The sequence below is a fragment of the Lissotriton vulgaris genome, chromosome 6 (genome assembly GCF_964263255.1).
Source record: "Lissotriton vulgaris chromosome 6, aLisVul1.2, whole genome shotgun sequence".
Taxonomy (NCBI): domain Eukaryota; kingdom Metazoa; phylum Chordata; class Amphibia; order Caudata; family Salamandridae; genus Lissotriton; species Lissotriton vulgaris.
This window is the reverse complement of record NC_141694.1, coordinates 1469748300-1469761729: the sequence shown is the minus strand read 5'-3', so window position 1 is coordinate 1469761729 and position 13430 is coordinate 1469748300. Positions and strand designations below refer to the sequence as shown.

General features: G+C 46.8%; 1 protein-coding gene across 4 annotated transcripts in view; it reads left to right on the top strand.

Annotated features, from left to right (window-relative positions):
• Window positions 1-13430, top strand: part of CEP68 (centrosomal protein 68) — a 131369-nt gene that overhangs the window by 49203 nt on the left and 68736 nt on the right. For all 4 annotated transcript variants that reach the window (XM_086927600.1, XM_086927598.1, XM_086927596.1 and 1 more), the window contains exon 2: window positions 6013-6449. In XM_086927600.1, the coding sequence (XP_086783726.1) occupies window positions 6060-6449 (390 nt within the window). In that variant the 5' untranslated portion in view covers window positions 6013-6059. The remainder of the gene's footprint in view (window positions 1-6012; window positions 6450-13430) is intronic.

Sequence of the window (13430 nt, the reverse complement as noted above, 5' to 3'; positions counted from 1 at the left end):
TGCTGGCGTTGATGCTAAAGGAATATGCCAATCACTCATGTAAACAGTACATAACCGTTCAGAAAAGCCCGCTTCCCCATAAGCTTTTGTAATAAACGTAGAATTAATTTCCTTTGACTCTCTCTGTTTTGGTGCTTTGTATTCCGTGCCAACAGTTGGTGCCTTTGTGAGACACAAATTAGGAGTGAGGTGGGAGGAAATACGTAAGAAAATGGACACTATTGGTTTCATCTCTATACAGTGTGTCTTTAGTGAGATGCTGGAGCAAGGAGGGAGTGTGAGAATGAGAGAGGGACTATACAAGAAGGAGGGAATAGAAACCACAAAGAGAGGTGGAATAAAACAATAATACAACAAAGAAACGACAAAGCACAGGGTGCAAGGAAGCAGAATCTTCCAGGAGAAAGGTGCAACTATCCATGAAAACCAGGTAACTTTAAGCAGAACTGACGGCATGTGCTTTAGACCTTTGTTTTGAAGGTGTTGCATTCCTTATTAATATCCAAGCCTCTGTGGCTTTCTGTGTGTGTGGCTCTGTGTCCGCGAATACTCTCTACTCCTCTCTAATGCTCACCTATTGCCATTGTGAATGACAATACCATTTATTTATGTTTAAAAAAAATGAATAAAAATGTCGTGAGCAATGCCAATAGCTCTACCTTTAATAATGCCGAGACCATTGCATTGTAAATGCTTGTTTTAGGTTTCGACTAGCGAGCTGCGCACTGCGCAGCTGCAGGGAAAACCTCATGAGAAGAGTAGAGTGGCTTTGGTCCCCGCCTCTGTTTCCATTGCTAGCTCCATAAATGGAGGCTAGCCATTGGAACAGAGATCTGTCCATCAAAGCCGGAGCAGATTCGTGGGCGTTCCCGAGACTTTTAGGCTTTTGCCTATGTCATGCGGCTGTGGGCGGTGTTTTTTTTTTTTGGAAGGGTTGTTCAGGTCATTTGTCCTAAGATGGCGGCCGGGCAGTAGCTTACTTGAGAAGCTCCGCCGTGCCGTCTTGAAGAAGCGTGTGCCAGTTCCCGCCCCTCCGTGTGAGGTCTGTTGCGCCTCCTGAACAATTGATGTGGTGCTCGGGAGCTCGTGCCCGTGCATTACCCAATGCAGTCACAAAAGAAAAGGGGCCGAGATCACCGCCGCCGGCCCAGTACAGAACAGAAGCAAAGAGCTGTGCCTGGGGAAAATCACCGCTGCCGGCCCGGGAGCTTCGTCAGGGTTGCTCTCCCTGTCCCCGCCTACGTAGAAAAGCCGCGCTGGGATTGGTTCCAGCATCGCGGATTCCCCCTGTCACCCGGAAGGCTTGTCCCGGCTGAGCTGCGCCACAGAGAAGGCAGCGCAAGGCGTCCCCTAGCTACTGGGACTCCCCGCACTCGTGATCAAGGGCAGAGCCATACCGGAAGCCAGGGAATGCGGCTGAGGAGAGACCTGCCCCAATAGTACATACTGCCAAGCGCCTCTGCATTTTTTGATTGTTGATATTGCCTGTTGTGTTTGCGAGGGTTAGCGCTCCATCACTGGCTGCGAGGCACAGGTGCACCGAGATTGCCTCTGAGAACAGAAAGTTGTTTGGTGGAATTAATTGCAACGCCCGATAATTACTGAGGTTGCATTCCTGTCCATCGTTTTTTTGTCCACCATGCCACTGTAGACAGAGACTGTCCAAATGCTAACAAACGTGGTCCTGCTCCAAGAGGCCCAGTTCAGACTGAAATGCCAGGCCAATTCCCATGGCACAGTGAGTACGGGACCGACTTCTAGCCACACCCTGAGAAATGCGGGCACTCTAGAGCTGCCTGTGACTGTCTGGGGCACAATCAATGACCTGTAAGTGGAGTGATTGCTCCCTGTAAGGGGCTTCAGCACTGTGGTTGCATACAAGAGGCTGATTCAGGGTCACTGCCTCTGTAGGGCCGATTCTATGTGACTGTCTGTGAGGGGCTTATGTTGGGTGTCTGCCTGCAAGGGTCTTGATTTCTGTGGCTGCCTGGTGCACGGTCACACTGTGCCTGTGAGGATGTGGCATTGCGTCAATGCCCAGTGCCAGCCACTGAGGGTCTGGTTCTTTGTGACTGGTGATGGTTGATGCCCAGTACCAGCCATTGAGGGTCTGGTTCTCTGTGACTGGTGTAGGAGGCTGAGGTGCTGTCTTCCCAGCATGTGCACAAACATCAGTGTTGCTTCACTCGCAGAGCTGTGCTGAGGGCGTGGCTGGGCGGGTGACTGTCTGTGAGAGCCCAGAGGTGCGTCGGGAGTGTGACTGTGTTATGTGTCACACGGCAGGTGCCAGCGGGCTGGGACTGCATGGGACAGGGGAGCACCCCACTTGAAAGGAGGCAGAGTCCTGCCCCACTAGCTTGGTTCCGGAAGGAAGCGTGGCCCGCTCCCCGGAGAGCTGGCATGGGAGGCCCAGTGAGGCTATACAGGGGCGAAGGGTGCGCTGCTTCCTGGAGGGAGGTTATTTGCCAGCCCTGGGATTTGCCTATTGCAGATGTACAGACATATGGTGCCGGAGCGCGCTCCTGCCACTCGGAGACCAAGGGAACCCAGAGCCAAGCTCTCTGGTCCCGAAGACGAGGCTGATCCGGGGCCACACCAGTCTCCTCTGGCCAGGTCAGCCTTCAGACCAGGCCGTCTCGGTGCCAGACCACGAGCCTCCTCTGAGACCAGGCCGACCCCTAACCAGGTGACCTGTGTGTGTCTGTCAGCCTGGGACGGGCACCCACCGGTACATATGACATGTGGGTGTCTGCCAGCCCACGTCCAGGCGCCAGAGCCAGGGTACGCATGGGTGTCTGCCAGCCCAGGACCGGGCCGACCCCGGAAGCAGTCGACGCTTGGGTGTTTGCCAGCACAGGGCCAAATCGACTCCGGAAGCACGTGGCGGCCTACCAGCACAGGCCAGGCCGACCCCAGAACCAGGTGAACCCCTCACAATGCAGGTCCAGACCACGGTACTTGGTCCACAGCCATAACAGGAGCAGCTGCTCCCACGACTGCCGTGCTATGTATGTAGTTGGTATTGCATTTGGGCTTTAAGTGGATTGAAAAAACTGGGGGCTCTCAAAGGGGCGTGGCCGATGTAATTCAGGGCGTGGCTTAAAACACGCAAACTAAAAATCTGTGCTTAGCATGGCGTGCCGCCCGACCGGTATTTTTCTGCTTCTGTCATTGTATCCATTCCAGATATATAATGCAAGTACCAGAGTTAAGATTTTCTTTTCCAACCTGAGGGTGAGGGCAGAAATGAAGAGTCCGATAGGGACCCATCTCAGCACCGGCAAGACCCGGCCCACTGAAAGCCCTGTGTTGTATGCTCGATGTCTGCTGGGTGACACGCTGGCCGCTTTCCCAGTCTGCTTGGACTTCTAAGCTGTGAAGCCTTGTCTCAGGCATTCTGTGACTGCTGTCCTTCCACCCTGCCTGTCCTGTCTAGGGCATATGTAATGGGGATTGTATGATGCCTGTTTCGTTTCAAAGTGCTTTATGCGTGCAAGAGATGAAGTAGCCTGTAGGATCGAGAAATGAGGGGAACGGGGTGATGGAGAGGGAAAGAATGAATGGGACGACCTGTCACCCCGTTGCATATTCAAAGCTTTGGAGCGCCTCGCATACAGCGGTAGAATGGCCTGTTCCTAAACAGACCTATAAGAGCATAATTGTATATGGTGTGCAGCAGTCTGGAGGGGTTTGAGTTGCTGCTTTCTAGAGGTTTTTATGTTCCTATAAACTGCTCGTGCTCACATTTGAAAAGCCACTCCTACATTAACAGCGGACACCGTGTGCAAAATCACAAAGGTGTCTTGTAATCTTTCCAGTCGTCTCCAGATTCGCAGAAAGGTGCTTAGTCACCAAGATCTGTGACCTGGAGTATCTTTGCTACCTAAAGCATGATTCAGCAAGATCTGTGTAACCTGAAGAGTAGATCTGCTTAGCATGGATTCTGCACACTGTGTAATATTGAGGGATAGGCCTGCTGTCTATAGCCTAATCCCTTTGGGCCACTGCAGCATAATACATCTAGTATTTAAATCTTTTCATATCTTTTCACCTGGATCAAAGGTGTAGTTTGAGAATAATCCCATCGGATAGGTATAATATGACGGGCAGCTCTGCTGCCATAGGTTCAAGTCTTAAGGTTCTGCATAACTTTAGGGAAAACTGCGACCTGACGTGACCCGAGCCGGTGAAATCTGTGTAACCTGATGTGTAGCTCTCCTGTCTGAAGCCGAGTTTGCTGGCCCAGACCTAAACCTAACCGATCTGTGCACCCAGGGGCAGTCTGCAGCCGCAGGCCTGAGCGTGGAAAATGTGTGTAACCTAAGAGATAGTTCTGTGGTCTGATCTATGTGACTTCAATGATAGCTCTGCTATCAGAAGGCCGAGTCTTCAATATCTGTATAACCCTCAAGGATAGAGCCACTGTTTTAGCCCTGAGTTTGTAATATCGGCATAAACTCAGGGATAGTTCTGCTGCCTCACACTTGAGCCTGTAAGGTCAGTGTAACTTGAGGGATAACCTTCCCGTCTTACGAACAGTGTAGCCAGAAAAGTAACTCTGCCCTCTCATGCCTGAGGCTTTCATGAGAGATTAAGCTAATGGCAATGTAAATGACAATGCCATTTATTTATGTTTTCAAAACCAACACATAAATACAAATTTTGTCATTTACAATGCCAATAGCTCTAACTTTTCCAAAGGCGAAACCATTGCATTGTAAATGTTTGTTTTATAACCTAGCCATATTGCATGTTGCAATACCATATGTGGCCGAAAGAAGTCCCATGGGACCTCTTTTGGCCACATATGGTACTGCAACATGGCTAGGTAAAAAAGACATTGGCATTTATAATGCCAATAATTCCAACTCAAACAAATGTGAGACCTATTGCATAAACTTTGGTGAGCCGTGCCAATGAAAAGAAAGGCACAGCTCGCCAACGTCTATTTTTTCAATATTGCAAGCTTTTGGTAAACAGAGCAGCACGTTGCCTGTGTCGCTCTGCAAATTGAAAGTTGGGCGCGATGCAAACAAGTGCGCCTGCCATTACTAATTATAAAAATATAAAAGCATGCGCCCTGCTGAAACCTACAGCATGGTGCCTGAAGGCAGGATGACAATGAAAGTGGGAAAGCGGGCACCGTTGCAGAAAAGCATGTCGTGTCTGCAATAGGAGAAAATCATTTAAGAAAATAATGCTTATAGACTGTAAATGAAACCTAGTGAGTAACAACACAAGTAAAAGGGCTAGTCCTCATGGTAGGTTACAAAAGCAGAAAAGGTGGTACTAAGTAGGGACTACTAAGCCCATTCACAAACCAAAAACAGCCATTTAGAATGGACAGTGCCAGGAGTGAATTGAAAAGATGGGCGGAGCTTCAAGTCCATACCTGAATACAGCATGTCTCGAAGGCCATGGCGAGACCTAAAATATATGTATAGTGTGCAGAATCCCAAAAGGAAAGAAGTGAGCAGCCCTGCCACAATGTGCACTTGCTTTGCCCTGGAGGAAAAATGTAATAAAAAGAAGGCCGCATGGTAAGGGGATGGTCAATGAGCAACATGCAGAGTGAATAGCCTGGCAGCAGTGTGCTGCTGTTGGTACTTTGCAGGAAAAAAAATAAGAAAATATGATGCAAGGAAGCAGGAGGGGTGAGGGAGCAATTGTATACGGAATTTAGAACTGTGACAAGACAGGAAAGGCTTCCAGCCATTAGCAAGATGCTGACCCAAAGCCTACTCTGTATATTGTATTGCAGTCTAAAGGTTTTGCTACAAGACAACTAAAGATGTCTGTAAAGCAAGCTCTAAAAATAAGAGATCTCTGCGGCATTTGCGTGGTCTCACTTTAACTTGATTAACAGTATGAATTGGAGCTTTTGTGGTTAAAGGGGATGCTGGGGACTGTTTTTAGGGGCAGATTACAGGCATTGTCTAAATGAGACATATTTATTATAGGTGTTGCTAATACTGCTGTTTGTTTTTAATACTGATTTCATCCTTATTTCAGGTCTTGGACTACACCTGCTAGTTCTCTAGAAAGTGCCTCCTGAATTAATGGCCCTGTCTGTCGAAAACCCAGCAGCGCATCTGTCTCCCATACGAAAATCCTTGAATAGTTGGAACTATGGTGGAGAAGTTGGTGCTGACTATCCTGGTTTAGAAAGCAGCGTGAGGGAACTATTAGAAAGAGACGAGTCAGAATCTTCCTGTGAGCGAAGGATACTTGGGAAGGCCAACAGGCTTTACTCACCCCCTCAGAAGTTGGATGAAGGAATTCGAAGGAGCCCAGGCCGCAATGAGGGATTATTCTTGACATCACCTACCAGGTTTTCTCAACAAACTACAAACTATTTGGAACGAAAGCCAAAACTGACGAGCGCTAAACACAGTTCTGAATCATTTTACAAAGTTAGTTGTGCCCTTAACCACCCTCAAGAACAGAAGGTAAAAGTTGTGAGAAAACATTGTTTCATTATGTTCCATTATGTTTGATGACTTACCTTGTGCTTTTTGATGTTATTAACGACCTGGGAAAGTTTGTAAAGTTGGCGTATAGGTTTGCCTATTTAGAGAACAGCTGTTAAATGGAACGTTGCACCCAACACGTTTTTGGGCATTGCATGCCACACCATAAGAAATTCCTGAATCGTGCAGCAATTTTACTTTTTCCCGTGTAACCTCAGGCGCTTACGTGTGAAAATGAACTCTTGACAGTCAGGATCTTCTCCTTCCTGGCTATTCTCTGAAACAATTCGAGTCCAAAAGGTTCATGATACCCTATGTGGATGCATTGGCATAAATGCTCAAGGTAAGTAACAAACTTAGCCGATAGGGCATGTAGGCTCTCCGAATTTTGCAGGACCATTACAGTGGAAAATAATGACAGTAAAAGGCTGCGCCCTGCATCCAAATGCATAGTAAAATTTAGGGGATTGATATTCTCTGTGTATATTTTTGTTCAAAATTTGGAATCTCTCCTCCAGATGCAGTTTGTGTTTTTTCACTTACTCTTCATATTTCCTTTTCCCTTGCCTTTCGGCAAAAATCTAGCGAGGATTTGCTGTATGGTCTACTTTTGTAGTGCAAGAAACACAAAAAAGGCCAAGGATTACAAGAGGCAGGTGTTCTTCTCCAAATCGTCATTCCTTTCTAATAACGTTCTGAAGGCTGAGAACTCAGAAAAGGAAATGTGTGGGATGGTTTGTTACTTTTCCTCGCCAGGTGTGCCGGGAATCAATTCACAATTCCCAGGACCTGGCAGATAGACTTTCGAATTATTTTGATGAGAAGGTGTCTAATATTCCGAAATCTTTATCTTTTTGTGGGACAGATTGTGACCAAAGTGTTGGAGAAATAGGGCCTTTGCCCTGTTGGGCTGAGATGGTTTGTAGACAGAGGGCTTCAGGAAATGATCGTGATAACTGTCTGCAAAAGTGAGAGCCATTATTGCCTGACAACTTCACTTCAGTCATGGCTGCCCTAAAATCCACTGGATCCTCTGCTTCCCCCTCCCACCCCCTTATTGGAAAGCAGCGACTGAAATTCTTGGTTCGTTACTTCTAGAGATTTGCGGTAACTCGCTGCAGTGTGGACATATTCAAAGGGAATGTAAAAAAGCAATGGTAGTGGCGCTATTTAAAAAGACAAAAGCGGATCCTACCATTTTTTACAAATTTTCATTCGATCTCCCTGTTGACATTTGATGGGAAGATAGTGAAGAAACATGTCAATTGTCTCCTGTCTGTGTAGCCAGTGAACAAATACTTGACTTGGTTCAGTCAGGTTTCACAAAATACATAGCACATAGAGGGCTCTGTTGGCCATTGTGGATGACCTCGAATGCTTAAGGACAAGGGAAAAAGTGCAGACTTATTATTAGATTTGCCTGCAGTATTTGACATGGTAGCTTGTTCTATCCTTCTGACCAGTCTACAGGAAATTGGCATTGGAGGAAAGGAGTTGGAGTGGTGCAGAACTTACCTGACTGATGGGTCCCAGGCAGTTTTCTTACCACCATATGTCTGCGTTTATGCACTTGAACCAAGGAGTTCCTCCAGGGTCAGCATTTTGCCCAACAATGTTTAATATATACATTCATCCACTGTTGATCCATACAATTCTTTGGTCTCTGCTGTATAAATTACGCAGGTAAAACACGCAGCTTATGATCTTCCTTGATGGATAAGATGCTTATCCTATGGAACCATTTAATCACTGAATGGCAGTGGTGTCTGACTGGCTGAAGTCCAACTCCCTCATAGTAATTCACTGATGAGTGAGGTACTGTGGATTAAACATTCCCATGTACCAGAAATACTGCCATTTGATCTTTGACCCAGTAGCTGGACAACCGTTCCAACTCCTGCTAAAACGGTCAAAAATCTCAGGATTTATTTAGAACCTGAACTTTCCCTGGTGAACCTACTAAAATATGTTGCATCAACGGTTTTTTCATCCTTAAACTACTCAGGAAGATCTTACCCTTTCTTCCTCAATCGGCTCACTTCCGCTGGAGATCTAGGCGACTATAGTAAAGCGGCAGGACTGCTGCAATTTTTAGGTTTCGCTGGTCCGGCGCACTAGTGCTCCGCCCAGGCGAAATCTTATGTCCTACAGTGTGGGGCTTAGTCCCGCCTCTGTCTTCCATTGACTAGCTCCATAAATGGAGGCTAGCCATTGGAAGAGATTGGCTGTCAGTCACTATTTCCCCCCTCGGAACGCGATTCGGGGGCGTTTCTGGGTCTTTTTTTAAGTCCCGCCCTCTCCTCTTCCCATTGGCTGGAATTTTACCTTCCAGCCAATGGGAAGGGGAGAGTGCGAAAAACACGCCCCCGAATCTCAAATTGACCTTGTTTTTCTCGTTTCTTACTTATGTTTTATATAGCGCGAACTCGCCCCGAAGCTATCCGGGTGCTTTACATGAGTACTGGTTGTGTTGCAGACGGTCACATTCATTTCTAGGCAGGGGGAGATGAAGTGGTTTGCCCAGAATCACAGGATGCTTCCGCCTCCCGTCAGACTCGATCCGGTTCCCCAGCTTCAAAGTCTGCCCCCTGGGTTGCCCCAGGGCGGCAGGGGCCGGATTTACACATAGCTTGTGCGCACCGGTGCCACCACGCCTGCTTAGCTTTACAAGCGTGTGGGCCGCTGGGCTTTGCCAGGCGTTCATTCTGTGATACCAGAACCGGCGGGCTGGTGCTCCTGGCGTTGAGTGAAGTAAACACCATTTACATGATTAAACAGCTAGCGCTTAGAGCACGACAGGTGTGAAATGTGTGTGTACATATCCTTGTGTACTAGGCGTGGGCTGAGGAGCGCCTGTCACAGCCCTCATTGCTATGCATGTGTCTCATCTCATAGTTCTAGGCGCTGTGCCCACCCCCTGGCCTTTTCTAGTACCCTTTGACCCCTGTTCCTTCTGGCTCGAGAGTGCAGATGTGGACAGTGGGGTGGAAGGGTGGACAGTGGGGTGGAGGGGTGCACCATCTCATATTTACTGAAGGAATGTGCCCTTGCGCTCACCCCGGACTCAAGCTGCCCCTGCCCTGAGCTGGAAAGAAAAGCACCTCGAAGCGCCGGCATCGGCCTCCCTTCTGAATTCCATGTTGTGTCGTATAATATTTGCGTTTTGGGATTTTGCTGCGGCAGATTTCACACACAGATCATAATTTGAATGTGGACTTTACAGGGGCAAGACTGTCCCCCGAGACCCTGCTAACTGCGCATTCTATTGTTCATGTATAGTACGGAGATGGCAGACCTAAGGTGTAGGTTGACAGCAACCATGAACATGCCCTGCCTTCTCGCCCCCAATGGCCTCTTTCATGTACCGTCCTCCCTGCTCTGCCTGTTTCTGTGTAAGTGAATATTGCACGGTGATCCTGGGTAAATGCACGGCTCGCCACCGGTGAACCCTGTAAAGCCTCGGTTGTGACAGCAGGCTTGACCAGGCCTCCCAAGATTTCTTGCTGCCCTTCTAGGGGCTGAGCAGAGCCAAGTTGCTGCTGACATTTATTTATTTATTTATTTATAAAGTTTTATATAGCGCGATCAAGATCCCGAGGGATATCGGAGCTCTTTCCAATAGGACGGAAGGCAGGACATAAATGCAAAACCGACAACAGGTCGGAGTAAAAAAACATTGGGTGCCTGCATTGCTGTCCACAAAGTGCAAATCCATCTAATAGAGATGGACTTTTGTGCAAGACAGTGGGTGAATGACGATTCAGGATCCTGTAAAAAATCGAGGGGTGGCAGGCACGTGATTACATACATTGTGTACCATGTAAACTACCTACAGTGGAGTGATGGAGCGTGTGACACAAGGCGTTGTTCTGTTGAGCCTCACCGCGGTCTACTCTGCTGTGTATTGTAAAAGGCGTAAAATGAAGGTGAACCACGCCAGAGTCGAACCATTGGCTGGCATGGGCCTTGAAATTATATGGCACCCAACACTAATGATGGAAGCTTCAGAGCCAGTGTTGAGTGCTTGTACAAAGCATGCTGGGTCACCACCTCAGAGGATATACAAACATTGTCCCCTTGTCCAGTTCCTTTCTTCTGCAATCCAAGTCCTACTCCTGAGGCCGATTCGCATCCTCTGGTGATTAAGAGTCGTTTTCATAAGAGGAAGATTGGACCTTCTGGAAACCCAGACCCATCAAAGATTCAGCTTAGCAAAAGGTTTTAAAGCCTCCGATTAAAAGTCAATGCCATCCTATGTTCACCAGGTTGCGCGTTTTATTCCTCTGGTTAGAAGTGCATGGTTCTCGTAGCCTGTTGTTCTACGACCACACAGCTGCTGGAGTGTTGTGTCTTCGCCTCCTGTGCTATAGTGTGAGCAAAAAAATATACGAATGTTTGTCATCTTTCCTTTCCACTCTGTCTTCCACTTAGCAAATTCCTTTTTTTAAAAAATTCTTTTAATAAAATATACACAATGTAGATTTACTCTTTCCACTCTTGTAGATGAAACCCTGACACAGCGCACACTTTGCGACGCCTCTCGTCCAGGGGCACTGGAATTAGGCAGCAGCTTTTTTTTTTTTGCATCATTATGGACTTGTGGCATTTTCCACTGAATCCTCCTTCTGCTGAACAATTATCAGATTTTACCCCAAAAAAGGTGTTTCTAACACAAACAAATCAAAAGTGAATTAAACGATTTTCTACTCCTGGCTCCTCTCAAAAGCAGACCACTAGCGAAGGGTTACTGTTAACCTTTCAGCTTTAACGTTTTAATCTGGTGCTAATGAGGTGCAACTTTGTCCAAAGAACATTAATAGGTGTTGAAATGACAAAATAATACTGTGGCACATCGTGCTGCATTTTGCCTCATAACTTGCCTGATCTTGCTATATACTTTTGACAAGTCGGCTGCATATTTTGGCCTTTATTGCAGCATAATTCAAGTGGCCTAGCTTGAGCCTGTCTGAGGAAGGAGCTCTAAATTTGTTCCCACTTGACAGGTTTAAGGAGAACCTGCTCTGATCGTATGAGCAACAACAAATATTAATTCCAAACATTACATTATGCATCCTTTTGAATCCGAGGGAATACATCTGTCGAAAAAACAGTGAATAAGGGCGTAGTCCTTCAAATTGGAATCCTGTTCTAAAAGTGTAAATCAGCAGGGTCCTAAATTTGGGAATGGACATTTGTAGCGTTAATCACACACAAGCGAATGGGATCTTGGAAAGTCTAACTGGAAGAAATCCTGAGGTCCGCAAACCACACTCGCCACATTTTTAGAACCAGAATCAGGATAATAGGGGTGTCTGCAAGCAAAACTGCATCTTTTCTGAGATGAAATGTGTTATTGCACTTGCCACAGTGGAACGGCCAACATTTACCTAAAGCAAATAAAGCATCAAGGTGGGAAAACCTAAGAAAAGAATGTCATCTAGGAGAAAAGGGTATTTTCTATCTGAACAACTGCGGTTAGTCAACTTGCTTCATGACAACCAGACTCCCTTTGTGAACGCGGGAATAGAATGGCTTCACCGAAAGGGAAACCTCAAAAAGAGGACTGGTAAAGGGTGAAAAACGTGACTTCAGGCAAGACGAAAAAGAACATGGCACATTGCATGGGGTGCGGCCCGCAATATCAGGCCATTGGGATAGTTTAGAGGTGACAACTCAATGTGTTACACCAGGATATTGAAAGTAAGAAATATGCGGTGTAATATTTAGGAGAGGCTGGGAGAGGGCAATAGACCGGAGGAGTGAAAGTAAAATTCTCACTGTAAGGAGACCTCTGGATCCCCCGATGCCAGATCATTATGGTGCGTTTCTTTACTGGTTTGCTTGTGCATATTTCTTGTGGAATGACCTCGCTTTAGATCGTGGCCCAGTCTCTTCTGAAGTGGTGAGTGTGTGACCTGGAGACTAGCTTGGAGGATGTTAACATTCTCTATTTAATACCTACTTCTTAAGGTCTTTCCTCAGGGGTGGCATGAAGTTAATGTTCAAGTGTGGGCGCATAAGGACATTGTCCTAGTACTGTAGTCCCTGTTGTGCTGCTAATTTTGTGTTGCCTTGGGTTAGTGTTGGTGTCCGGTTCAGGAACCTGCTTTCTAGTGTAATCTATTCCTGTATCACCAGAGGCTCAGAAGTTGGCGCGAAGAATTATGAATTGGCTTCTTTGCACTTCCAGGTGTGACGTGATTGGTTCCTTTGTTTATGCCTGATACCACCATATGATCTTGAATCCTTTGGAGGTTCTGCACTTTTCTTTTTCGGCACTGCTGAGATGTTTACGTCATTTAAAGCAGGATAATGCCGAGTCCTGCTGAGCTCCAGCCAGTCTTTGTGATGGAGGAGGTGGAGAGTTCTTTTCAGTATCCAGACCTGGAAGTCCATGGTTGAAGCAATAATGAGGTGTCTTAAAATGGACACCACTGGCGACAAGCGTATTTCATAAGATAAGTTTGCTGCTTCCGGTTTGTTGCCTTCACTCTTGACCGGTGTGGTCCTTCCTGCCCTGTGCCCATTAATGGTTCGAGAAGGATCTGGTCAAGGGCACCCATTTGGCGCTGGTTTTTAGAGAATCTTTTCCCTAAAATCCTCAGAAGTCCTACAAAAGCCATTGTGTTTAACTGTTTAAAGAATAAAAGATTGATCTCGGACTTTGTTTCCCTTTCTTTAACTGTTCTCGTTGTATGGGTTCGCCCTGTCAGGAGGGTCACCTAGTCCATTGTTCAGCATCCATGCTTTGGACACCGACATTTAAAAAGCAGCAAGTGAAGCATTTAAAGTCTCAAATTCTAGTTCTAGGGGTTGATTTGTCGGTCTGCAGGCAGAGCTTCCAGGTGCCTTGTAAAATGTGTAGATTTCAAACCACAAATATATGGCCTACGTAAATCAGATCATTTCTACTAGCTCCTTCTTGCTTCGCGTGATCAGGAAAATAGCTGTTTCTTCCTC